The sequence below is a fragment of the Myotis myotis genome, unplaced genomic scaffold (assembly GCF_014108235.1).
Source record: "Myotis myotis isolate mMyoMyo1 unplaced genomic scaffold, mMyoMyo1.p scaffold_m19_p_47, whole genome shotgun sequence".
NCBI classification, from domain to species: Eukaryota; Metazoa; Chordata; class Mammalia; order Chiroptera; family Vespertilionidae; genus Myotis; species Myotis myotis.
In genome coordinates, this window is record NW_023416354.1 from 232,488 (window position 1) to 259,756 (window position 27,269).

A 27,269-nucleotide genomic window follows, 5' to 3' on the forward strand; every position below is an offset into this window, starting at 1 on the left:
ACTCACACGCATGCGCTCACACACGCACACGCTCGCACACATGCACATACACACACGCACTCATGCACACGCACATGCGCACACGCATGCGCTCACACACAAGCACACACTCACACGCATGCGCTCACACACAAGCACACACTCACACGCATGCGCTCACACACAAGCACACACTCACACGCATGCGCTCACACACAAGCACACACTCACACGCATGCGCTCACACACAAGCACACACTCACACGCATGCGCTCACACACAAGCACACACTCACACGCATGCGCTCACACAAGCACACACTCACACACATGCGCTCACACACATGCACACGCTCACACGCATGCGCTCACACACATGCACACACACGCATGCGCTCACACACAAGCAGACACTCACACGCATGCGCTCACACACGCACACGCTCGCACACATGCACATACACACACGCACTCATGCACACGCACATGCGCACACGCATGCGCTCACACACAAGCACACACTCACACGCATGCGCTCACACACAAGCACACACTCACACGCAAGCGCTCACACACAAGCACACACTCACACGCATGCGCTCACACACAAGCACACACTCACACGCATGCGCTCACACACAAGCACACACTCACACGCATGCGCTCACACACAAGCACACACTCACACGCATGCGCTCACACACAAGCACACACTCACACGCATGCGCTCACACACAATCACACACTCACACGCATGCGCTCACACACGCACACGCTCGCACACATGCACATACACACACGCACTCATGCACACGCACATGCGCACACGCATGCGCTCACACACAAGCACACACTCACACGCATGCGCTCACACACAAGCACACACTCACACGCATGCGCTCACACACGCACACGCTCGCACACATGCACATACACACACGCACTCATGCACACGCACATGCGCACACGCATGCGCTCACACACAAGCACACACTCACACGCATGCGCTCACACACAAGCACACACTCACACGCATGCGCTCACACACAAGCACACACTCACACGCATGCGCTCACACACAAGCACACACTCACACGCATGCGCTCACACACAAGCACACACTCACACGCATGCGCTCACACACAAGCACACACTCACACGCATGCGCTCACACACAAGCACACACTCACACGCATGCGCTCACACACAAGCACACACTCACACGCATGCGCTCACACACAAGCACACACTCACTCGCATGCGCTCACACACAAGCACACACTCACACGCATGCGCTCACACACATGCACACACTCACACGCATGCGCTCACACACAAGCACACGCTCACACGCATGCGCTCACACACATGCACACGCTCACACGCATGCGCTCACACACATGCACACACTCACACGCATGCGCTCACACACAAGCACACACTCACACGCATGCGCTCACACACGCACACGCTCGCACACATGCACATACACACACACTCATGCACACGCACATGCGCACACGCATGCGCTCACACACAAGCACACACTCACACGCATGCGCTCACACACAAGCACACACTCACACGCATGCGCTCACACACAAGCACACACTCACACGCATGCGCTCACACACAAGCACACACTCACACGCATGCGCTCACACACAAGCACACACTCACACGCATGCGCTCACACACATGCACACACACGCATGCGCTCACACACAAGCACACTCACACGCATGCGCTCACACACATGCACACGCTCACACGCATGCGCTCACACACATGCACACACTCACACGCATGCGCTCACACACAAGCACACACACACGCATGCGCTCACACACGCACACGCTCGCACACATGCACATACACACACGCACTCATGCACACGCACATGCGCACACGCATGCGCTCACACACAAGCACACACTCACACGCATGCGCTCACACACAAGCACACACACACACGCATGCGCTCACACACAAGCACACACTCACACGCATGCGCTCACACACAAGCACACACTCACACGCATGCGCTCACACACAAGCACACACTCACACGCATGCGCTCACACACAAGCACACACTCACACGCATGCGCTCACACACGCACACGCTCGCACACATGCACATACACACACGCACTCATGCACACGCACATGCGCACACGCATGCGCTCACACACAAGCACACACTCACACGCATGCGCTCACACACAAGCACACACTCACACGCATGCGCTCACACACAAGCACACACTCACACGCATGCGCTCACACACAAGCACACACTCACACGCATGCGCTCACACACATGCACACACTCACACGCATGCGCTCACACACAAGCACACACTCACACGCATGCGCTCACACACAAGCACACTCACACGCATGCGCTCACACACAAGCACACGCTCACACGCATGCGCTCACACACAAGCACACACTCACACGCATGCGCTCACACACAAGCACACACTCACACGCATGCGCTCACACACAAGCACACACTCACACGCATGCGCTCACACACATGCACACACTCACACGCATGCGCTCACACACAAGCACACACTCACACGCATGCGCTCACACACAAGCACACACACGCATGCGCTCACACACAAGCACACACTCACACGCATGCGCTCACACACAAGCACACACTCACACGCATGCGCTCACACACGCACATGCTCGCACACATGCACATACACACACGCACACACTCACGCTCATGCACACACGCATGCGCTCACACACATGCACACACGCGCACATGCACGCACGCACACCTGCACCTACCAGGCGGGGCGGCAGGGGCGCGTACCTGCACGGAGGTGATGCCCGGCTCGCGGCCCGCCAGCGTCCGGCCGCCCTGCAGCTGCGCGACCCGCGGCTCCTCCACCGTCAGGAAGCCGGCCACCAGGTCGGTGATGTCCAGCTGCCAGTCGGGGCCCAGCAGGGGGCGCAGCCGGCCCGGGTCGGGCGCCTCGGCCACGAACTGCGTGAGGACGCGCACCAGGGCGTGCTGGTACTGCAGCGAGCACCCGCGCCCCTTCCTCTCCTCGTCCTCCTCGTCCTCGCTCTCCCGTGTGGGCCTGGGCACGAGCGGGCGCGGAGGCGTCAGCGGGCGCGGGGCCGTCCGGCTCACGGTCCCCTGACCGCCTGCCCCTCCCCCCCCGCGGGCTCTTCCTGGCGGGCCCTGCGCTGCCGCCGGCGTGGACACGGGAGGGAGCGCAGGCCCTGCCCCGCCGCCCAAGCAGGTGGGCGCCTCTCTAACCTGGAGTTTCGAAAGCATCGCCCGCAGATGATGCACGACTGCAGCCCAGGCCGGGGGAGGGGGGAGCCTGAGGTCTGGGCGGGGAGCCAGTGCCGGTCCCCTCACCTGGAAGTGGGCACAACGGCTGCCCCAGGTCTGGCCAGTGTGGCTCGGTGGTTAGAGCATCGGCCGGAACACCAAAGGGTCTCGGGTTCGATTTCCAGTCAAGGGCTCCTCCCTGGGTTGCAGGTTCCATCCCCGGCCCCAGGCAAGAGTCAACCCATCGATGTGTCTCTCTCACATTGATGTCTCCTCCCCCCCCCCCCCCCCCGCTCCACTCTCTCTAAAAATCATTAGAAACATATCCGCGGGTGAGAATTAACAACAAGAAGAATGACTGTCCTGCCCTGGCCGGTGTGGCTCTGTGGACAGAGCATCGGCCTGGGGACTGAAGGGTCCCGGGTTCGATTCTGGTCAAGGGCACGTACCCGGGTTGCAAGCTTAATCCCTAACCCTGGTTAGGGTGCGTGTGGGAGGCAACCAATGGGTGTCTCTCTCTCTCTCTCTCTCTCTCTCTCTCTCTCTCCCCCATCCTCTCTCTCTAAAATTCAATGGAAAAATACCCTCGGGCGAGGATGAACGAAAATAAGTAAATAAACAAACAAATAAAGAGAACGGCTGCCCCTGGCCTTCCTCCAGGTGCGGGGGACTCAGGCGGTCCCTCCCGGCGGGAGCCTGACGCCCCTCCGCTCGGCCCCGCCCTTCAGAGCCCCCCTGCCCAGGCCCTTTACCGGAGGCCCCGTCTGGGGCTGCTGACCAGCCTGCGGCCGCCAGTGGACAGGGACACGTGTCCGGGGGAGGGGCAGCCACGTGTAGACATTAATGTTTTTAATGTTTTCTTTCCTAAAAATATGTGTTTTTATTGACCTTTTAGAGAGAGGAAGGGAGAGGGGGAGAGAGAGACAGAAACATCGATGACGAGAGAGAACCATCGATCAGCCGCCTCCTGCAGGCAGCCCGGGCCCGTGTCCTGCCCGGGAATCGAACCCGAGCCCCTGGTTCCTGGGCCGATGCCCAAGCACTGAGCCCCGCCGGCCAGCCGGACGCTTCCGAGGCGTTTTCCCGTTTTCCCATTTCATTTCCGGTCCTGAGGCCCCAGCACAGGAGGGTCTCGGTCGGGTCCGTTTGCCTCCCGCCTGGATGGGCCCCGGACCGGGCCCCCTCGTCCCGCCTGCCGGCCGCCCTCCCGGCTCCTCACCTCCGGTTGGGCGCCACGGGGACCCGCCAGCCCTTGACCTGGCTCAGCTCCGTGTCCGAGATCTCGATCTGCAGGGGCAGCCGGGGCGCCCAGACCGTGACCTCCAACTGGGCGGTGAAGTGCTGGTGGGTGAAGCTCACGGGCGTGTCCACACGGCCCCTCATCTCCTTGCCGTTCACAAACACGGAGTCACAGCGCTCGGAGACCTGGGGGGACGGGAGGGGGGGGATAGAGCAGGAACCCCGAGACGTCATATCAGCGGGAAGGACAGGGAACGCTGGGGACCCTGACAGGACAAGGGGCGAACCCCAAAGGGCTGGGCTCGGGGGAAAGCGGGGGCAACGCGGGCAGCACCTTCACGACGTCCTCGTCCGCGGACCTGCACTCCAGGGCCTCGGCCACGGCCACCACAGAGCCGTCCTCCTGCACGGCCACGACCTTGACGGGCACCGAGACGGCCTGGCCGGTCAGGATGGCCGTGTTCAGGATCTCCGTGTCCTGCGGAGGGAGGCGCGTGTCAGCAGGCGGGACGCGGGCGGGGGAGCCGTGCCCGGGGGCGCGGAGCAGGCCACCTCCACCCTGAGGTCTCCTTCTGCAACGTCCACCGTCCGCGCCCCTCAGGCTCACCTCGCACAGGAGGCCCCCCCTCGCCCCCAGCGTCCATCAGGGCTCGGGGCTCATTGGGTGAGGAGCTTAATGGCTTTTCACGGAGATTAAGTCTGAATAGAAAGCTCTTGTCCATAGAGAACATCAACTTCATAATGAATATCTGAAAACAATCTAAATACATTTTTTAAAAGCCGGGCCGGCGTGGCTCAGTGATTGAGCATCAACCTGTGAACCAGGAGGTCAGGGTTCGATTCCCGGTCGGGGCCCAGGCCCGGGTTGCAGGCTCCATCCCCAGGGAGGGGGATGCAGGAGGCAGCCGGTCCATGATTCTCTCTCATCACTGATGTTTCTCTCTCTCCCTCCCTCCCTCTCTGACATCAATGAAAACATCTTTTTTAAGAAGAAGTAAAACAGGACCAGCACATTGTCAACAGCGAGACGCGAGGAGAGAAGCTGCAGCCGGTCCGTCCCGTGAGCCTCCAGGCCAGCGGTTCTCAACCTGTGGGTCGCGACCCCTTTGGCGGTCGAACGGCCCTTTCACAGGGGTCGCCTGAGATGATCCTGCATGTCAGATATTTACATAACGATTCATCACAGGAGCAACATGACAGTGATGAAGCAGCCACGGAAATAATGTCATGGTTGGGTCCCAGCATGAGGAGCCGTATTGAAAGGGCCAGAAGGCTGAGAACCGCTGCTCCAGGCAGGGAAGGCAGGAGAGACGGCGTTTCGTTTTCCTCTGTGTCTGTGCCTGCGTTTAACCAGCGTTCCGCGCCGAGAACACATGTTGGAAGGAGGGACTCGTCCGCCCGCGTCCGGCTCCTCGTCCGCCCGCGTCCGGCTCCTCATCCGCCCGCGTCCAGCTCCTCGTCCGCCCGCATCCAGCTCCTCGTCCGCCCGCGTCCGGCTCCTCGTCCGCCCGCGTCCGGCTCCTCGTCCGCCCGCGTCCGGCTCCTCGTCCGCCCGCATCCGGCTCCTCGTCCGCCCGCGTCCGGCTCCTCGTCCGCCCGCGTCCGGCTCCTCGTCCCCGGCCCCAGCACATGAGGCTCTTCGGTGCCAGGAGAGCCGGGCGCGGAGCGGGAGGAGGCGCGGGCGGAGGGAGAGCGCGGTGTGCGGCCGCGGGCAGGAGTCCACATTGCCAGTCAGCCCCCTTGTGGTTCTGAAGCTAATGGGTAAGGATCTCCGGTAAAATTATCAAACAATAAGTTTCTTGAAGAAGAATGGCCCCAATCCTCGGCTAGTTTTCACCACAAACTCCCCCCGGGCCACGGCGTGGCGCTTTAAAGACCGGGATCCCGGGGAGAGAGTCATGGTTCTCGAGGTTCAGAAACCCCAGGCAAGAACCCGTCTTCTCTGTCGGGGTAAGAGGAGGCGGCGCACAGTGTGGCCTCGTGTCGCAGCGTCTGGGGCCGTCTGCCCTCTGCCCAGCCAGCTCTCCGCACCGCGTGGACGTAGAGCAGTTCATCCTTTTCATGAAAACTATAAAACCTTCCAAGGAAAAAAAGCCACATGCAAGCACCCATCCAGCCACAGGGCAGGCAGAGGTGTTGGGTGAGCAAGGCTGCACCTTTCCAAGCTGCCAGGTGCAGGTACAGTTTTCAGGTGCAGAAGCAGGTGCAGGTGCAGGTGCAGGAGCAGGTGCAGGTACAGGTACAAGTTCCAGGTGCAGGAACAGGTGCAGGTACAGGTACAAGTTCCAGGTGCAGGTACAGGTACAAGTTCCAGGTGCAGGTGCAGGTGCAGGAGCAGGTGCAGGTGCAGAAGCAGGTACAGGTGCAGGAACAGGTGCAGGTGCAGGAACAGGTGCAGGTGCAGTTACAAGTTCCAGGTGCAGGTGCAGGAACAGGTGCAGGTGCAGATACAAGTTCCAGGTGCAGGAACAGGTGCAGAAGCAGGTGCAGGTGCAGGAACAGGTGCAGGTGCAGATACAAGTTCCAGGTGCAGGTGCAGGAGCAGGTGCAGGTGCAGGTGCAGGAGCAGGAGCAGGAGCAGGTGATGGGAGGAGCACTGGGCGGGGCTGCAGGATGAAGCTTCCGTTCCTCACACGTGGAGGAGTCGGGAATCCCAGGTGAATACGGGGCTTGGTGCATGTGGTTTGAGGGGCAGTCAGTTAACTGGGGACAGGATGGACCAGGGGCAGGTGTCCAGAGAGCCCGCTGGGGAGGGGAGCCCAAGGCAAGTACGGCCAGAGGCTGGTCTGTGAGCGCCATCTAGTGGGCGCCCCAGGAAGAGTCGCCTGTGAGTCCCTCTCCCAGGAAAAGGAAGTTCCAGCCAGCGCTGCCCCTGCCCAATCAGTCGGGGTCTGGGCGCCTGGGATTCGTTCAGATGAGGTCACACTGGATGAGCGAGGGTGGGCCCTAAGCCCAGAGGCTGATGTCTGGCTGGTGTCCTCATACAGAGAGGAGACAGGCAGGTGCACGGGGTCAGCTGGGCCCTCAGCAGAGAGGCTCTGTCCCTTGGAGCCACTTCGGAACCACTCTTCAGAGTGGTCAAGAGTTACATTGTAACACACAACCCCATCAACCAATCCAAGAGTTACACTGTGACACACGACCCCACCAACCAATCCAAGAGTTACATTGTAACACACGACCCCACCAACCAATCCAAGAGTTACACTGTGACACACGACCCCACCAACCAATCCAAGAGTTACATTGTGACACACAACCCCATCAACCAATCCAAGAGTTACATTGTGACACACAACCCACCAACCAATCCAAGAGTTACATTGTGACACACGACCCTACCAACCAATCCAAGAGTTACATTGTGACACATGACCCCACCAACCAATCCAAGAGTTACATTGTGACACACGACCCCACCAACCAATCCAAGAGTTACATTGTGACACACAACCCCACCAACCAATCCAAGAGTTACATTGTGACACACGACCCCACCAACCAATCCAAGAGTTACATTGTGACACACGACCCCACCAACCAATCCAAGAGTTACACTGTGACACACGACCCCATCAACCAATCCAAGAGTTACACTGTGACACACGACCCCACCAACCAATCCAAGAGTTACATTGTGACACACGACCCCATCAACCAATCCAAGAGTTACACTGTGACACACGACCCCATCAACCAATCCAAGAGTTACACTGTGACACACGACCCCATCAACCAATCCAAGAGTTACACTGTGACACACGACCCCACCAACCAATCCAAGAGTTACATTGTGACACACGACCCCACCAACCAATCCAAGAGTTACATTGTGACACACGACCCCACCAACCAATCCAAGAGTTACATTGTGACACACGACCCCATCAACCAATCCAAGAGTTACATTGTAACACACGACCCTACCAACCAATCCAAGAGTTACATTGTGACACACGACCCTACCAACCAATCCAAGAGTTACATTGTGACACACGACCCCATCAACCAATCCAAGTTACATTGTGACACACGACCCTACCAACCAATCCAAGAGTTACATTGTGACACATGACCCCACCAACCAATCCAAGAGGTACATTGTGACACACGACCCCACCAACCAATCCAAGAGTTACATTGTGACACACGACCCCACCAACCAATCCAAGAGTTACACTGTGACACACGACCCCACCAACCAATCCAAGAGTTACACTGTGACACACGACCCCAACAACCAATCCAAGAGTTACACTGTGACACACGACCCCATCAACCAATCCAAGAGTTACACTGTGACACACGACCCCAACAACCAATCCAAGAGTTACATTGTGACACACGGCCCCATCAACCAATCCAAGAGTTACATTGTGACACACGACCCCACCAACCAATCCAAGAGTTACACTGTGACACACGACCCCAACAACCATTCCAAGAGTTACACTGTGACACACGAGCCCACCAACCAATCCAAGAGTTACACTGTGACACACGACCCCACCAACCAATCCAAGAGTTACATTGTGACACACGACCCCATCAACCAATCCAAGAGTTACACTGTGACACACGACCCCACCAACCAATCCAAGAGTTACATTGTGACACACGACCCCATCAACCAATCCAAGAGTTACATTGTAACACACGACCCTACCAACCAATCCAAGAGTTACATTGTGACACACGACCCTACCAACCAATCCAAGAGTTACATTGTGACACACGACCCCATCAACCAATCCAAGTTACATTGTGACACACGACCCTACCAACCAATCCAAGAGTTACATTGTGACACATGACCCCACCAACCAATCCAAGAGGTACATTGTGACACACGACCCCACCAACCAATCCAAGAGTTACATTGTGACACACGACCCCACCAACCAATCCAAGAGTTACACTGTGACACACGACCCCACCAACCAATCCAAGAGTTACACTGTGACACACGACCCCAACAACCAATCCAAGAGTTACACTGTGACACACGACCCCATCAACCAATCCAAGAGTTACACTGTGACACACGACCCCAACAACCAATCCAAGAGTTACATTGTGACACACGACCCCATCAACCAATCCAAGAGTTACATTGTGACACACGACCCCACCAACCAATCCAAGAGTTACACTGTGACACACGACCCCAACAACCATTCCAAGAGTTACACTGTGACACACGAGCCCACCAACCAATCCAAGAGTTACACTGTGACACACGACCCCAACAACCAATCCAAGAGTTACATTGTGACACACGACCCCACCAACCAATCCAAGAGTTACATTGTGACACACGACCCCATCAACCAATCCAAGAGTTACATTGTGACACACGACCCCACCAACCAATCCAAGAGTTACACTGTGACACACGACCCCATCAACCAATCCAAGAGTTACATTGTGACACACGACCCCACCAACCAATCCAAGAGTTACATTGTGACACACGACCCCATCAACCAATCCAAGAGTTACATTGTGACACACGACCCCACCAACCAATCCAAGAGTTACATTGTGACACACGACCCCATCAACCAATCCAAGAGTTACATTGTGACACACGACCCCATCAACCAATCCAAGAGTTACATTGTGACACACGACCCCACCAACCAATCCAAGAGTTACACTGTGACACACGACCCCAACAACCATTCCAAGAGTTACACTGTGACACACGAGCCCACCAACCAATCCAAGAGTTACACTGTGACACACGACCCCACCAACCAATCCAAGAGTTACATTGTGACACACGACCCTACCAACCAATCCAAGAGTTACATTGTGACACACGACCCCAACAACCAATCCAAGAGTTACACTGTGACACACGACCCCATCAACCAATCCAAGAGTTACATTGTAACACACAACCCACCAACCAATCCAAGAGTTACATTGTGACACACGACCCTACCAACCAATCCAAGAGTTACACTGTGACACACGACCCCACCAACCAATCCAAGAGTTACACTGTGACACACGACCCCATCAACCAATCCAAGAGTTACATTGTGACACACGACCCCATCAACCAATCCAAGAGTTACACTGTAACACACGACCCCACCAACCAATCCAAGAGTTACATTGTGACACACGACCCCACCAACCAATCCAAGAGTTACACTGTGACACACGACCCCAACAACCATTCCAAGAGTTACACTGTGACACACGAGCCCACCAACCAATCCAAGAGTTACACTGTGACACACGACCCCAACAACCAATCCAAGAGTTACATTGTGACACACGACCCCACCAACCAATCCAAGAGTTACATTGTGACACACGACCCCATCAACCAATCCAAGAGTTACACTGTAACACACGACCCCACCAACCAATCCAAGAGTTACATTGTGACACACGACCCCATCAACCAATCCAAGAGTTACATTGTGACACACGACCCCACCAACCAATCCAAGAGTTACATTGTGACACACGACCCCATCAACCAATCCAAGAGTTACATTGTGACACACGACCCCATCAACCAATCCAAGAGTTACATTGTGACACACGACCCCACCAACCAATCCAAGAGTTACACTGTGACACACGACCCCAACAACCATTCCAAGAGTTACACTGTGACACACGAGCCCACCAACCAATCCAAGAGTTACACTGTGACACACGACCCCACCAACCAATCCAAGAGTTACATTGTGACACACGACCCTACCAACCAATCCAAGAGTTACACTGTGACACACGACCCCAACAACCAATCCAAGAGTTACACTGTGACACACGACCCCATCAACCAATCCAAGAGTTACATTGTAACACACAACCCACCAACCAATCCAAGAGTTACATTGTGACACACGACCCTACCAACCAATCCAAGAGTTACACTGTGACACACGACCCCACCAACCAATCCAAGAGTTACACTGTGACACACGACCCCATCAACCAATCCAAGAGTTACATTGTGACACACGACCCCATCAACCAATCCAAGAGTTACACTGTAACACACGACCCCACCAACCAATCCAAGAGTTACATTGTGACACACGACCCCACCAACCAATCCAAGAGTTACACTGTGACACATGACCCCATCAACCAATCCAAGAGTTACATTGTGACACACGACCCCACCAACCAATCCAAGAGTTACACTGTGACACATGACCCCATCAACCAATCCAAGAGTTACATTGTAACACACAACCCACCAACCAATCCAAGAGTTACACTGTGACACACGACCCCATCAACCAATCCAAGAGTTACACTGTGACACACGACCCCATCAACCAATCCAAGAGTTACATTGTGACACACGACCCCACCAACCAATCCAAGAGTTACACTGTGACACATGACCCCATCAACCAATCCAAGAGTTACATTGTAACACACAACCCACCAACCAATCCAAGAGTTACACTGTGACACACGACCCCAACAACCAATCCAAGAGTTACACTGTGACACACGACCCCATCAACCAATCCAAGAGTTACATTGTAACACACAACCCACCAACCAATCCAAGAGTTACATTGTGACACACGACCCTACCAACCAATCCAAGAGTTACACTGTGACACACGACCCCACCAACCAATCCAAGAGTTACACTGTGACACACGACCCCATCAACCAATCCAAGAGTTACATTGTGACACACGACCCCAACAACCAATCCAACCCTGGCACTTCCCAGCCAATGGGAATTAAACCCAAATGCAGGAAACCGCCCCCACGGGCAGCGCAGCCAGCCCGGGAGACACTGACGGCCAGACGTGTGCCGTGTGCACAGCACACGTAACCACCCCAGGCACGTGCCCAGGTTGCGGGTTCGATCCCCTGGGGGGCGTGCAGGAGGCAGCCGATCCATGATTCTCTCTCATCACGGGTGTTCCCCTCTCTCCCTCACCCTCCCTCTCCCTCCCTCTCCCTCCCTCCCTGAAACCAATAAAAACCACGTATTTTTGGAAGCGCTCGAAGAAAACTGCGTCGCTCACCATCGCGAGGGGGACGATGCCCACGAAGCTGGTCTGGCTGACGAAGATCTCGGAGACCACGAGCTCGCCCGCCGCGTCCTCCTCCGGGTACTCCACCTGCCACGTGACGGGCTGGGCCCCGGCCAGGCCGCTGCTGTTGTCCACTCCCAGGTCCACCTGCAGGATCTCCGCGAGGGAGCCGTTCACCCTGGAAGGGGGACGCGTGTCAGAGGGCCACCCCACCCCCGAGAACAAGAGTGCGCTAAACGGCCACCTCCTCTTGGCCAGCACGGAGAGTGGCCGCCAAGCCCTGGCCGGTGCGGCTCAGTGGATAGAGCCTCGGCCTGTACACCGAAGGGTCCCGGGTTCGATTCCGGTCAAGGGCACAGGCCAGGGTGCGGGCTGGATCCCCAGTGGGGGGCGTGCGGAAGGCGGCCGACCCGTGATTCTCCCTCAGCACTGATGGTCCTATCTCCCTCTCTGAAACCAATAAAAGTGCATTAAAGGAGAAAGAAAGAGTCACACACGGCCACTGGGACCACTTTTCCCAGAGTCCGCCCTGTCCTGCTTTCTCCTGGGGCGGGGGGGCCTCATTAGAGGGGACCCGGCGCTGCCTGGCAGGCCGCTGGGCGCCCCGGTGAGAGCGGCTGCTAATGAAGCCGGTCCGGGCTCGCTGGCCGGCTGGGCGCCCCCGGGGGCTGCAGAGGGCACGGAGAGGCCAGGCCGGGCCGGTGCCCTGGCCACGGGGTCGGCGAGACCTGTCATCATCCCCAGTTGATGCCCGTCCCCGAGTTCCCCTGCTGCGGCGCCCAGCAAGGTCCTGGGCAAGGTCACGGGGGCGTCCATCGAGGGGCTGCGCGGCGGCCGACCCCACAGAGGTCAGGCCTCAGGGGAGCCGCCCGCTGAGCACGCAGCGGAGGGAGGTCATGGCCCCCGCCCCCAGCAGAGTGTATCGCGGCCGGCGCCTGGGGGTGAGGGGCGGCCCTGCTCCCAGAGGGGCGGGTAGGAGGGGCAAGAAGGATGATGACGGGGCAAGAAAGGGGCCGGCGTGGCTCAGTGGTTAGAGTGTGGCCCACACACCAAAGGGTCTTGGGTTCGATTCCACGTGCTGGGTTGCAGGTGTGACGCCTGGCCCCATGCGGGATGCGGGACGGAGGCAACCAGTTGATATTTCTTTCTCTCTCTCTCTCTCTCTCTCTCCAACCCTTCCATTCTCTCTAAAAATCAATGGAAAAGAAATATCCTTGAGTGCAGATTCTTAAAAAAAAGAGAGAGACTACACCATGGCTGGTGTGGCTCAGTGGGTAGGGCGTTGGCCCACAGACTGGAGGGTTCTGGGTTCGATTCCGGTCAAGGGCACGTGCCTGGGTTGCAGACTCGATCGCCAGCCCCAGTCGGGCGCGCAGAGGAGGTGGTGAGTCACTGTGTCTCCCTCACAGCGACGTTTCCCTCTCTGTCTCTCCCCCTTCCTTCCGCTCTCCAAGCATCAATGGAAAAATGTCCCCAGGGGAGGATTAACCAAAATAAAAAATAAGAGAGAGAGAGAGAGACGAACTTGGCGCAGAGGACAGGCGAACCGGGACCGCGCATGACGTCCAGGGAACTGGGGGGGACAGGGGGGGCGCAGGGGGGGGAGACCGGGGTTGTCTGTCTCAGGAGGCGGCTCCCAGGCCGGGCCCAGGAAGCAGGAATTAGAGGGCCCAGGACAGTGCCCAGGACGCCCACGCGTGGGTCCCGGGGACACGGACAGGGAGCTGACACGGACCCGCAACCAGCACCGGGAACAGGCCGGTGCTCACGGCACCTCCATCTCCAATCGCCGCCGGGTCCGCGGGGCACGTTCTCGGGAAGGAAGGCGTCTGGGTCACGAGGGGGCGGATGGGAGGCGGCGCCGGGTCAGCCTGGGGGGAAGGAGCCACGAACTGGCCGGATGGCAGAGTGAGCGGCGGCCGCCCCGAGGCCCAGCGGCTGCAGTATGAGCGCGGTGGCCGCAGACGGTGGCACTGCCGATCTCGGGCATCGCCGCTGCGTCCCTGCACCCCCCACCCCCACCCCCACCCCCACCGCCGGGAGGGGCGCAGCCGCCTGGGGGCCCGCGCAGCTCGGGGCCGGGAGGGCTGGGCCGGCTTTGGTCTCGGGCGACCTTGGAGCCAAGAGAGACCCCTCCAAGGTCACAGCCGGCATTGTCGTAAGCCAATGGTGTGTTCTCTCTGATGACGGCCGGCTGATCCCCCGACCCCTCCCCCGTGAGCAGCGCTAGGGGCCCGGGAGCACCCTCTGCGGACACGGCGGTGAAGATGTGGGAGAGCCCGGCCACGTGGCTCAGTGGTGAGCGTCGACCTGTGACCCAGGAGGTCAGGGTTCATCCCCGGTCGGGGCACAGGCCCGGGTGGCGGGCTCCGTCCCCAGTGGGGGGCGCGCAGGGGGCAGCTGGTCCGTGGATGGTTCTATCTCTCCCTTCCTCTCTCTCCTCTTCTCCCTAAAAATCCGTGGGAAAATACCCCGGGTGAGGATTTAAAGAAAATCACACACGGCTTCACGGGGCCCCACCCACCTCGAAGGGGCGGCCGGAGCTCAGGTTGCCGGCTCCATGGGCTCCCTCCCCGGCGTCTTTGTGCCACGGATCCCACAGGCCGTCCAGACGCCCCGGGAGGCCACGCGTGGACGCGAGCGGGTCCAACGGCCTTTTTAGAAAACAGTCGAGAGGGAACAAGGACATCCCTCCAAACAACAGCTCGCACCACGTCCTCTCCGGGGGTCGTGCTGCTTCTGATTCGAAGGCCCGGGGCCGCCCTCTCCCTGCCCGTCCCTCACAGCCCTGGGAGAGCCCGTGTGCCCGCCGCCGGGCAGCCCTTAAAACCTCGTCTATTTTCGTGGCTGAGCACATGCCGTGGTTCCCACCACCGTCCCCGGCGACGGCTGCGTGGCTCTGGACCCGGCCTGGCTCCCAAGGTAGCCCCCGCCCCGCCTGCGCCCTGGTCTCCAGTCCGCCCCCTCCTACCCCCGCCCCCCCCCGCCATCGGGTCTTTATGCTCCCCCCCGCCCCCCGCACCCCTCCCATGTCCCCAGCCCCCGCCCCGCCTGCGCCCTGGTCTCCAGTCCGCCCCCTCCTACCCCCGCACCCCCGCCATCGGGTCTTTATTCTCCCCGCCCCCCGCACCCCTCCCATGTCCCCGGCCCCCGCCCCGCTCCCAAAAGGTGAAATGCACGGCCTCCCGCCCCTCACCCCCAATTAGGAGCCACTCCAGCTCCCGGGCCGCCCGCCAGCTGCAGACTGTGGCCTCCCATTAGCGGCGGCTCCTTCCTTCCTCCAGCCGTCAGCACCTCGTTCCCGCCGCGGGGCCTGCCCGGGTGACGGGGTGTATGCTCAGGGTTTAATGAGTCCGATTCGGCACAGGCAAATGGCAAATTGTCTCCTTTGCCCGAGGGTCGGGGGGAGGGCGGGGGGGGGGGCCCACAGCGTTTAAAAGTTGGTTTCTCGGCCCAGAGATGGCGCCGTCTCTGTCCTGATGGGAAACAAGCATCAGAGGAAACGCCACGGCCACTCGGGGGAAAGAGAGAGAGGCACCCGGGGATCCAGCGGGACTCGAACCCGAGCTGGGGGGGGGGGGGGACAGGCCCCCAGCAGCACTGCTGCCGCTCCCGCAGCTGCTCGCACTATTTCCCTGCGAGGAGCACAGCAGGCTCCAGGACGCTGGCCCCACGCGCCCTCCCTGCCGGGGGCTGTGGGACAGGCGGGCACGGGGGAGGCACCGGCCGCCATGGCATCGGCCTCCAAACCCACAGAGGGCGCTGTCCCCTCCGCGCCAGGGGGTGCTGGGGACGACCACAAACATCACACACATTCACACGCACACACCTGTGCTTGCACACGTGTGCACACACACATGCAATGTGTGCACTCATGCAGCGTCCATAGACACGTATGTGCACTCACATGTGCCCATGTACATGCATGCATATGCACTTGAATGTGCACTCTCGCACACGCCTACATGCATGCACCCATGTATGTGTGCACGCTCACGCAAGCATGCAAACACATGCATGTGTGTGGTCATACATGTGTGTGCACACGTGTGGCACCTGGCTTGTGCAGGTGCCCCTCCGCCTCTCCCTGCGCACTCTGCCTAAATAGGCTCCGGGGGAGCCCTGAGCCCGGGAGAGGGAGGCAGGGGGCTCCCCGCGCACCCACGTCACCCTTCCCCTCTCACTCCACACGCAGACCGAGGTGTCTGCCTGCCCTGCCCTCACCATGCCTGGCGCTGCCTGCCTCTGGCAGCGGATCCTGGCGCCCTCCCAGGCCTGGCGGGCACCGCGGCCGCAGCCGGAGCCGGGCCCTGCGCTCCAAGGAGCCCCGGTTGAAAGCGCCATTCAGCGCCCCAGCCACGGGCGGAAGCCGGGACAAGAGGCGGCTCTGTGGGGCCTGGCCCTGCGCCCGGGGCGGGGGGTTCGGACAAGCTGCCCAGACCGGCCCTGACCAGCAGGGGAGACCCGGGGGCAGCGTGACTGGCCAGGCGCAGGGACGGGGTGCGGCCACCTGCCCCCACGGACCCGCAGGGTGAAGAGGTGACTGTGCGTGTGGATCGCCACGGCGGAGCGTGGAGAGGGGACGCGAGAGGAAGCCTTTCCCGCGCTCGGCCCGCGGCCTGGACGCCTCCATACAGACCGGACTCGGCCCGCAGCCTGGACGCCTCCATACAGACCGGACTCGGCCCGCGGCCTGGACGCCTCCATACAGACCGGACTCGGCCCGCGGCCTGGACGCCTCCATACAGACCGGACTCGGCCCGCGGCCTAGACGCCTCCATACAGACCGGACTCGGCCCGCGGCCTGGACGCCTCCATACAGACCGGACTCGGCCCGCGGCCTTCGGGAAACGTTCCCGTGGGGCAGCGTCTCAGTCACGCGGGTTTCTGTGTGTTTTTGTTTATTGTTGTTTTTTAGATCCTCACGCGGGGATGTTTTTCCCATTGATTTTCTTTTCTTTTCTTTAATATATTTTTATTGATGTCAGAGAGGAAGGGAGGGAGAGATAGAAACACCAATGGTGAGAGAGGATCATGGACCGGCTGCCTCCTGCACGCCCCCCCACTGGGGATCGAGCCCGAAACCTGGGCCTGTGCCCTTGACTGGGAATCGAACCCGGGACCCTTCAGTCCTCAGGCTGATGCTCTATCCACTGAGCCACACCGGCCAGGGCTCAATAATGTGGCTTTGCCCCTGGTTTTCAATGTATAATTTACTTTCAGGCCAAAGGTCTCTGTCAACACTGTTATGAACCTTTGAAGAGATTAAATTTTATCTTGAAGGGATTATAAAATGTGAGAGCCGGGAGGGGGAACGTAGAGACTGCCAGTGTGAGGCTGAGGAGCAGCGGCCCACGGAGACCCACGTGTGTGCAATTAGCAAAGCCGACTCGGAAAGCAATTGACGGCTTCAGAATATTCCAAACAGCCCTGGCCTGTGTGGCTCAGTGGATTGAGCATCATCCCGTACACCGAGAGGCGCCGGTTCGCCTCCCAGTCAGGACACAGGCCCGGGATTGCAGGCTTGATCCCCAGTGGGGGGCGTGCAGGAGGCAGCCGAGCCATGATTCTCTCTCATCATTGATGTTTCTCTCTCTCCCCCCCCCCGCCCCGTCTCCCTTCCTCTCTGAAATCAATAAACATATTTTTTGAAAAACAAAAAAGAGAAGGAGGTGGCGGGAACCTCTGATGCACAGCCGGCTGGTCAGCGGCCCCGGCGACACCCTGGGCTTGTGATCGGCGCCGGAGGCGGAGGCCAGTCTTGCGGGACCGCGCCCGCCACCTGTGACCCATCTCGTGCCCCTCCGGGCGGACAGCATCAGGATCGCGTTGGATTGTGGGACACAGCCCGCTGGTGTCAGGGACTGAACCCACACACACACAAACACACTGGACCTGGGGTCAGAATTCTTACCCAGCTTTTGGGGGGCAGAGAGGCATGGAGGGGACCACGGTAAACCAGAGAGCGGGGCCCCTCCTACTCCCACCTCCCCTCCCCTGGCAGCACGCCATTTGGAGGAGCCTGACCCCACATCACCGGACCTTCCGGAGAAAAGAGAGGGAGAGAGAGAGAAACATCCATGAGGAGAGAGAATCACGGATCGGCTGCCTCCTGCTCGGCCCCACACTGGGGATGGAGCCTGCAACCCGGGCCTGTGCTCTGACCGGGAATCGAACCCTGGCCTCCTGGTTCAAAGGTCAACGCTCAACCACTGAGCCACCCCGGCCAGGCAGAAACATGTGTTTTTAAGTCAAATCTCCCGATGGGTCCAATGTTGGCCCATGTTGAAGGGGGTGGGGGAGGGGGGCACACTCTCCAAGTCAAACGAAACGGGTTCGTGGGCGGCCAATTAGCCACCCGGATCCGGCGACTCCACCTGCCCCGGTGCCGGGCAGCGACTGTTGTGCGAGACACAGGTCGGAGCCCGGCGAGCTCTGGGACCAGACCTCCGTCTTCGGCGTCTAATCGAGGGGCGACGCGCGGTCCCTGCACCCCCCGGCAACCGGCGCGGCCTCGCGAGGGACTCGCTCAGCGTCCAAATGCCTCCCATTCATCACGGCTGCTTTCATGTTCTGAAAATAATTAAATAGCATTTTCCTTCCCTTTCCAGCAGGAGGCCGGTGACAGCCGATCCGTCAGCCAATTGGCTGGCGTTTAACGCAGCCCTTTGCATCCATCATTTCCGACTGAAGTCACTCTGCGGCGGGCGGACTGACTCAGTCCCGCCTGTTGACGGCAGAGGCACTGCACCCCGGGCGCCTGTGGTGAGCCTTCCTCCGCACACGCCAAACCCCCCTCCCGCGGGTACCTCTGAGCTTCCCGCCACCTCGGTTCCAGCTGACCACGCCCTCGGGGCTCCGGACAACAGACAAGGTTGCAGCTTACCTCTCAGGTCTGGGTCCCCCCACCTCCGCCTTCAGGGGAAACCCTCCCGCGAACAACCCCGGCCCAAGCCCTCGGGCCACACGTGGCCTCCAGGCAAACCGCCCGCCGCCGTCTGGCTCTCCTCGCCCCCGGTTCCGTGTTATCTGCTCGGAACACGTTCCGATCTGCCTGTTTTCCTCATCGCCGCTCTCCTCGCGCGGCAGGTCCTTATCGGCCGGCTGTCGCCTTCCCTCCGCCCAGGCCCTCGCCACGCGCGCCCATTCAAATGCTCCAAATTAAGACCTTCCCCGCCTCGCCCGCTGCGCGCGTCGGGCCCCCCCCCCCCCCCCCGCCCAGGACACATTTTTAATTCTTATCGCAGGATTTCAGGCCGTTGGTACCTTCTGTTCTGTTCAAAGGCCGATTGCACCCGAGGTTGTCACCGCCCCGAGATCACCGCCCTCCGCGGCGGTTCTGTTAGGGATGTATTCACGTCGCCGCGCGGGAGCCTGTACTTCACACCTCACTGATATCACAGCCCAACAGGAAAGCGTCGGAAGAAGCAATTATTTATGCAGATGACGGAGCGGGTGTTGGAGGGACAGGGGGGAGCGTAGATCCCCAGCATCCTCCCCCCGGCCCCCCCTCCCCGGGGGTCAGGGACCAAAGGAGACGAGCTGTCTAGGAATTATGTAACCACTCGCTTCCCTTGTAACCGTTTTATCTCTTCTAAAGGGAATGCAGAACCGGCGCCTGCAAAACCCAGAGCGGCAGCCACGGCCTGCACAGCCCCACCCGACCTCCCCATTTCTCACGCTCCCGCACCCGCCCTGTCCCTCAGTCATTCATTCACTCCTTCATTCATTCCCTCTGAGCCTGACACGATGACTTCAAAGAGTTCAGAGAATCGAGAAGAAGGGAGAGAGAGCCAGTTACGAGAGTAGGTGATGAGAAACAGGTAGGACACGGGGCAAAGAGCCTGCAGAGGGGGAGCCCAGCTGGCACGGTGGGGCGTCCACCTGTGAACCAGGAGGTCAGGGGATCGATTCCCGGTCAGGGCCCAGGCCCGGGTGGTGGGCTCCATCCCCAGTGGGGGGCGTGCAGGAGGCAGCCCGTCCATGATTCTCTCTCATCATGGATGTTTCTGTCTCTCTCTCCCTCTCCCTTCCTTTCTGAAATCAGTAAAATATTTTTTTAATTTATTGTTTTTTAAGCGAAGGCTGGAGAAGACCAGTGCCGGCCATCCACGCCAAGTTCACCCAACTCCACGTTCTGAAGCCACAGGCCCGTACCCAGGGGTGACGTCCCCGAAATGACGGCACTGACGCACCCAGAGACGATGACTCAGCGGCCAGGCCACCGTGGGCTGCTCCTACAGGAAGGACACCCTCCCTTGCCTCTTAAATCCCTCCCCGTTTCGTCCTTTAAACTCATCGGGGCAAACGGTAGCAATAATGAAAATGATGGCTTTCAAATGTTTCTGTGTGAATCCTCACCCCAGGAGATTTTTCCATTGATGTTTAGAGCGAGTGGAAGGGAGGGGGAGAGACACAGGATTGCTTTCCCCACGCCCGTTGATCGAGCCCGCAACCAAGCTACATGCCCTTGACCGGACTCGAACCCGGGACCCTTCCGTCCGCAGGCCGACGCTCTATCCACTGAGCAACACTGGCCAGGGCCCAATAATACCACAAGATTCTTAAACGGCAGCTGTCAACGCCGGCCCGGTGACCAGGGGGCGGGGAGGGGGGCGGTGCTCAGGGCATTTCTGAGCTGCAGCTCCCGAGGGTCAAGCACAGAGAGAACACACGCCCCCCCCCCAAGGCACCCCCACAGCCGCCTCGCTGCTCGAGGCTGCGGCTGGTGATGGGCCCCACAGAGCGCGTCCCTCCCACAGGCGGGCGAGGCTGCACGGACACATCTGTTTGCCACCAGCTCTGCAGCCACCCCCACCCCACCCGCATGCCCGCTGCCCAGGAGCCGAGGCCGCGGCCGGCACTGACCTGCCCTGCGGGTCCGGGTGGGGGCCCGCACAGGTGAGGGTGGCCGTGGCCTGAGCGCCGCTGTTGTCGATTTCCTCCTGGACGGCCCACTGCTCTTCGCTGCTGACCCTCACGGCCACGATCTTCACACCTGCTGCGGCCTTGATCCTGTGGGGACGGGAGGCACGTGAGCACTTCCGCTCCAAACGGGGCGAGAATGTGTCGGTAGAGCCCGGCCGGTGTGGCTCAGGGGTGGAGCGTCGACCCCTGAACCGGGAGGTCAGGGCTCGATTGCCTGTCAGGGCACAGGCCCGGGCTGTGGGCTCATCTCCAGTGGGGGGCGTGCAGGAGGCAGCCGGTCCATGATTCTCATCACTGATGTTTCTTTTTTAAAAATATATTTTTATTGATTTCAGAGAGGAAGGGAGAGAGAGACAGAAACATCAAGGATGAGAGAGAATCAAGGATCGGCTGACACCCCCCACGGAGGATGGAGCCCACAACCGGGGCCTGTGCCCTGACCGGGAATCGAACCCTGACCTCCTGGTTCATAGGTTGATGCTCAGCCCTGAGCTGCACTGGCTGGAGCACAAATACCAGGTGAACCGGTTAATAATGCGGATTTTTTTCCCAATCGACGGAGTCACGCGTGTGCTGATCTACATGCGATGTGATGTGTGTGCTGTTTGGTTGTATTGCTCCTTCCGATGACCACCTGTCACCATTGACGGCACACGCACGTTCTGAGCGCATTTCAACACGTATGAAGACGTGGAAACTGGGCCTCTGAATGTCCTGCCTCAAAACAAGGAAAGTCCTACTGGGACGGTCTCCACCAATCACCTGAAAGATGGGGATGTGTAGCCAGCGATGGCCATGACTTTGAACAAAGCACTTTTGATGTTTCTCTTGAAATTATCGTGTTTTCTTTGATGACAAAGTCCGCGTTTTTAACCGGTATCCGCACTTTTAACTGGTTAATGGATAATCTGTGTTTTTAACCAGTTAATAGCTAATCTGCATACCGGTTAAAAACTCGGATTAGCTAGTAACCCGTTAAAAATGCGGAAGAGGAGGGGAGGAGGGGGAGGAGGAGGAGGAGGAGGAGGAGGAGGAGGAGGAGGAGGAGGAGGAGGAGGAGGAGGACGAGGAAATAATACGGGTGCCTGCCCCGCCCCAAATACCCTGCCTGCCTCCGTCTGGCCCCCTGTGTCTATTTCTTGCTTGAACGTGCCCTCACCCCCGGGACACTCAGCACACGACCCCCCACCCGCCGAGCCACGGACCCGACCACCGACGGCCACGGCCCACCCGCCTCCCGCCCGCCCCCCGCACCACTCACCTGAGCGTGAAGTGGTCGGCCACGGCGCCGCCAGCCAGCGAGACCAGGAAGGTGGCTGTGCCCCCCTCGCGGACCAGGTTCAGCGGGACGGAGAGGACCACGTTCCGGTCCAGGCGCAGCGGCGACCAGCGCAGGTCGTCCTGGGTCGGGTAGACCACCACGCTGCCGATGCGCTGGCGGGCGGGCGGCGCGGGCGGGGGCGCCTCGGGGCCCGCGTGGATGTGGTTGGCCCACTTGCCCTCCTCGTCCAGGGGGCAGCGGCCGGCCGGGTCGGCGGGGTAGAGCGTGAAGAACAGCTCCAGGGCCGTGCCTCCCAGCAGCGCCGGGATCTCCTCCTCGGGCTCCAGGTCCAGCCCCGAGCTGAACCACTCGGGCAGCAGCTCCAGCTCGGCCACGCACAGCCCCGGCGCCCCCCGCAGCCGGCAGCTGGCCGCCACCTCCCGGGCCTCGGGGAAGGCGAACATCTTGACGCAGGGCAGGGTGTCCCCGGGGTCGCCGGCGCCCCAGTCCCGGCCGGTGACGTAGAAGAGCGTCTGCACCTTGGGCCGGTTGGAGTAGATGGCGCTGCCCAGGACGTGGGCCCGCAGCCTCCAGTTCAAGGGGAAGCCGTCGGGGGGGACGGGGAAGGCCGGGGCGGTCAGCAGCAGCTCCCGTGGCACCGGCTGCTCCGCGGAGAACGGGCCGTAGCTGGCGTTGACGGCCGGGGCCGAGCGGGCGCGGAACACGAAGAAGGGCTCCGCGCGCGCCTGCAGGCTGGCGTTGCCCGTCACGTCCTGGGGGGCCTCCTTGAGGAAGAAGGCCTGGTCGGCGCCCGCCAGCTGGATGCGGGCGGGGAGGTAGGCGGGCAGCGAGGAGAAGCGCTGCAGGCTGTCGGCCACCCCGCGGCCCTCCGTCCCTGCGGACAAGGACAGAGAGGGAGCGTGAAAGCCGGGTCCCCACGGGGAAGGAAATAAATGTCACACCACCTCCCCCCCCCCCCGGCCCCCTGCTCGGCACAGCCAAGTCCTGCATCCAGGGGAACCGGAGGAGCGCCGTCTGCCACGGATCCAGCTGTCCTGTGGCTGCCCCGGCCGGTGTGGCTCAGTGGATAGAGCGTCGGCCTGCGGACTGAAGGTCCTGGGCTCGATTCCCACTCGGGGCACAGGCCCGGGTGCGGGCTCCATCCCCAGTGGGGGGCGTGCGGGAGGCAGCCAATCCGGGATTCTCTCTCATCATGGATGTTTCTCTCTCTCTCGCTCACTCTCCCTCCCTCTCTGAAATCAATAAAAATATATTTTAACTTAAATCTTCCCTCCACACGCCCGCCCTGGCCCCTGTCAAGGGCATGAACCTGGGTTGCAGGTTTGATCGCCAGCCCCAGCCGGGGAGCGTGCAGGAGGCCACCACTCGCTGTGTCTCTCACATCGAGGTCTCCCTCTGCCTCCCTTCTCCCTCCCTTCTATTCTCCCTAAAATCCACGGGGAATGCCCTCAGGGAGGAGTGACAAGCAGTAAAAGACACAGACACACGCCCCTCGCACAGATGGCCGACGCCTAACACACCAGCAGCGTAGCGCGTTCCCTTTCCTCACACACACGCGGCTCCTGCGCGTGGACCCCGTGGCCTGGGCGGGGCCTCCTTCCAGGCAGAGGAGGCAGACGGCTTTGAAGGGGTCGCATCGCCCCAACAAGAGTCCCAGCTGCGGCCACGGCCGGCGCAGCCCCTCCCGGAGCAAACCCACTCCTGGTCCCGGGGCTGTCTCCCCTTCTCCGTCCCGGGAGTCGCTTCCAGGAGAGCTGCCCGGGAGCTAATGGGGGACAGGGAAGCGGCTGCCGAGAGCAGCGTGGCGATGCCCTGCGGCCGGTCAGGCGGCACCCGGCCAGCCGGCCAGTGGGGAGCGAGAAGCGCCGACGGTCCTGCTCAGCCGGCCACGGGCAGCCCCGGCCAGGCCTGCGACCCCGGCTCAGGTTCCGTGCGGGGACAGACATGAGAACACGCACCACGTGCGGGGACGGACATGAGAACACACACCACGTGCGGGGACGGACATGAGAACACGCACCGCGTGCGGGGACGGACATGAGAACACGCACCGCGTGCGGGGACGGACATGAGAACACGCACCACGTGCGGGGACGGACATGAGAACACACACCACGTGTGGGGACGGACATGAGAACACGCACCACGTGTGGGCTCCGCGCTCAGTGCGGACGGGTCTCTTGTCTCTTTTTCTCTCTCTGTCACGGGCGTGGATGGGTTAGACCCCCCGGGAACTGGTGACAAGGAAGTTAGAGCCCTGCCTTCTCCCTTCCTCACGGCGGCAGATCCCTCCCCCGCCCCCCCCTTCACCCAAGAGAGCACCAAACTCAAGCCAAATGCAGGACAAATGTCTAGATAGACGCTCGTGCCGGGAGCCATGCATCTCAGCTGCCTGGGCCTCGTTTGGTCCTCGAACCCGATTGCAGCCACACGTGACGCCCGTTCCTGCCGTCGGGGCTCAGGGCTGAGCGTGGACCAGGAGCCAGGAGGTCCCGGTGCGATTCCCGGTCGGGGCACAGGCCCGGGCTGCAGGCTCGGTCCCCTTGGGGCGTGTAGGAGGCAACCGGTCCATGATGTTTCTCTCTCTCTCTCCCTCTCCCTTCCACTCTCTGAAATCAATTTAAAAAGAATTTTTTAAATAGGATATCCAAATCTAGGAGCAGTTTATGAAGCCACCAGACTGTGTCCTGAGACTATACCCGTGGTCCTGCCTGGCCGGTGTGGCTGAGCCTTGACCTATGAACCTGGAGGTCACAGTTCGATTCCCGGGTTTGGGGGCTCGATCCCCAGTGGGGGGCGTGCAGGAGGCAGCCGATCCACAACTCTCTCATCACTGATGTTTCTCTCTTTCACTCCCTCTCCCTTCCTCTCTGAAATCAATAAAAAACATATTTAAAAAAACAAAAAAGCATATATCCGTGGTCCGAAATGCTCACGCCCCTCCCTCTCATCGCCCATCGCGCTCCCACACTGCGCCCCCACCGGCAGGTGGACCAGCTCTTACCAGGTCCCAGAACACTCTCCCATCCTGACAGTGCCCACGTCGGCATCCCAGGCCCCCCCACCCCCGTCCCCTCAGGAACCGCTTCCCTTTATGGGGTTCCCTCTGTGGCAACAGCTCCCGTGACTCCGGGTTTATGGGCTGGCGCCTGATCCCGCCACTAATCACTTCGTCCCACTAGTTTCCCCAAAGCCGCCCTCGCCGCCGCCTGGAACGGCCTTTGTGGTCTCGCCTGTTTACACATCGACTCTCCGCGTTCCCGCTAACATCCTCGCTCAGCTCCCCGGGCGCAGAGGCATGAATGGCCGGCTCAGGGCTGGGTCTCCAGCCCCCGGGGGAGGAGACGGAGCGAACGCCTGCGGAAGGGAGGGGCGGATGGCCTCGCCTCACGCCTGAGGGGATGCATCTCTCCGGGGCCCCCCCGGCCTCTCTCGGCCTCTCGCCAGGGCTGTTAACAGACACCGTGAGAACGAACAAACCCTGTGCCCATCTCATTACGGCTCCGTTCACTTCCTGCCCGGACGGACATCGCATCGCCGCGGTCACTAGCCGGTTGCTGGGTTTGCTGAGCCGAGCCCCGCCTCTCCCACTCGGAGCAGGAAATAGCACGTCGGGGAGAGACACGCCACCCACGTCGCACCTGCTGGCGTCCACACGCCCGGGCCCGCGGCCTGCGGCTCTACAAGGCCCAGGGGTCGGCGCGATGCTCACAGGGCCGGTTCCTGGCGCCCTCCCTGGACGCCCGGCGAGGTTCCCATTGCTCTGCGGTCACAGGTGACTCTGCCTCCCACCCCGGTACAGCCCGGGCTCCCAAGCAGAACAAGAAAATCGGCACTCAGGGCATCTCAGCCCCGTTTCTGCCAAAACAGCCAGCGACCCATGCCTTTGAGGTTGTGAGTGATGAATAGGGAAAGAATAGGATCATCATCATCATCGCTACAATCACCACCTTCACCATCATCATTATCACCGTCATCATCTCTGTCATCACCATCATCATCTTATCATTTCCACCTCCATTCTCATCACCATTGTCACCATCACCATCATCATCTCTATCACCACTATCACCACTACAATCATCACCACCATCACCATCACCACCATCATCACCACCACCACCACCACCATCACCACCACCATCACCATCCTCATCATCTCTATCACCATCATCATCGTCATTTATAGAATCCTATGAAACAGCAAGCACTATGTTAATCACTGTACAGGTATGTGCTCTCTCAATCTTCACAATATTCTTGACCCTGAGGAGACAATTACCACGACTCATAGATAACCTGGGGCTCAGGGACAGCTCAGGGACGGCCTCCCATCCCACAGTGCGCAAGGGGCAGGGGTGGGATTCAAGCTGCGCCGTCCAGCCCCAGGCCACGGTGACCTGCTGCCAGAGGAACGCTCAGCCAGCCAAGTCCCTCTTGTAAGAGCTCAGACAATGACCCCAGGGGACGGCCAACGTGCCTCTGAACGGC

The 27,269-nt window shown here is 60.1% G+C and overlaps 1 protein-coding gene across 1 annotated transcript in view; it reads right to left on the reverse strand.

The window, feature by feature from the left end:
- TMEM132B (transmembrane protein 132B) overlaps positions 1-27,269 on the reverse strand; it is a 67,979-nt gene that overhangs the window by 7,960 nt on the left and 32,750 nt on the right. Inside the window, exons 2-7 of the mRNA XM_036307427.1 lie at positions 22,758-23,652; positions 21,437-21,583; positions 12,560-12,746; positions 4,864-5,007; positions 4,510-4,715; positions 2,820-3,090 (exon numbers count right to left, since the gene is read on the reverse strand). Of these exons, the coding sequence (XP_036163320.1) occupies positions 2,820-3,090; positions 4,510-4,715; positions 4,864-5,007; positions 12,560-12,746; positions 21,437-21,583; positions 22,758-23,652 (1,850 nt within the window). The remainder of the gene's footprint in view (positions 1-2,819; positions 3,091-4,509; positions 4,716-4,863; positions 5,008-12,559; positions 12,747-21,436; positions 21,584-22,757; positions 23,653-27,269) is intronic.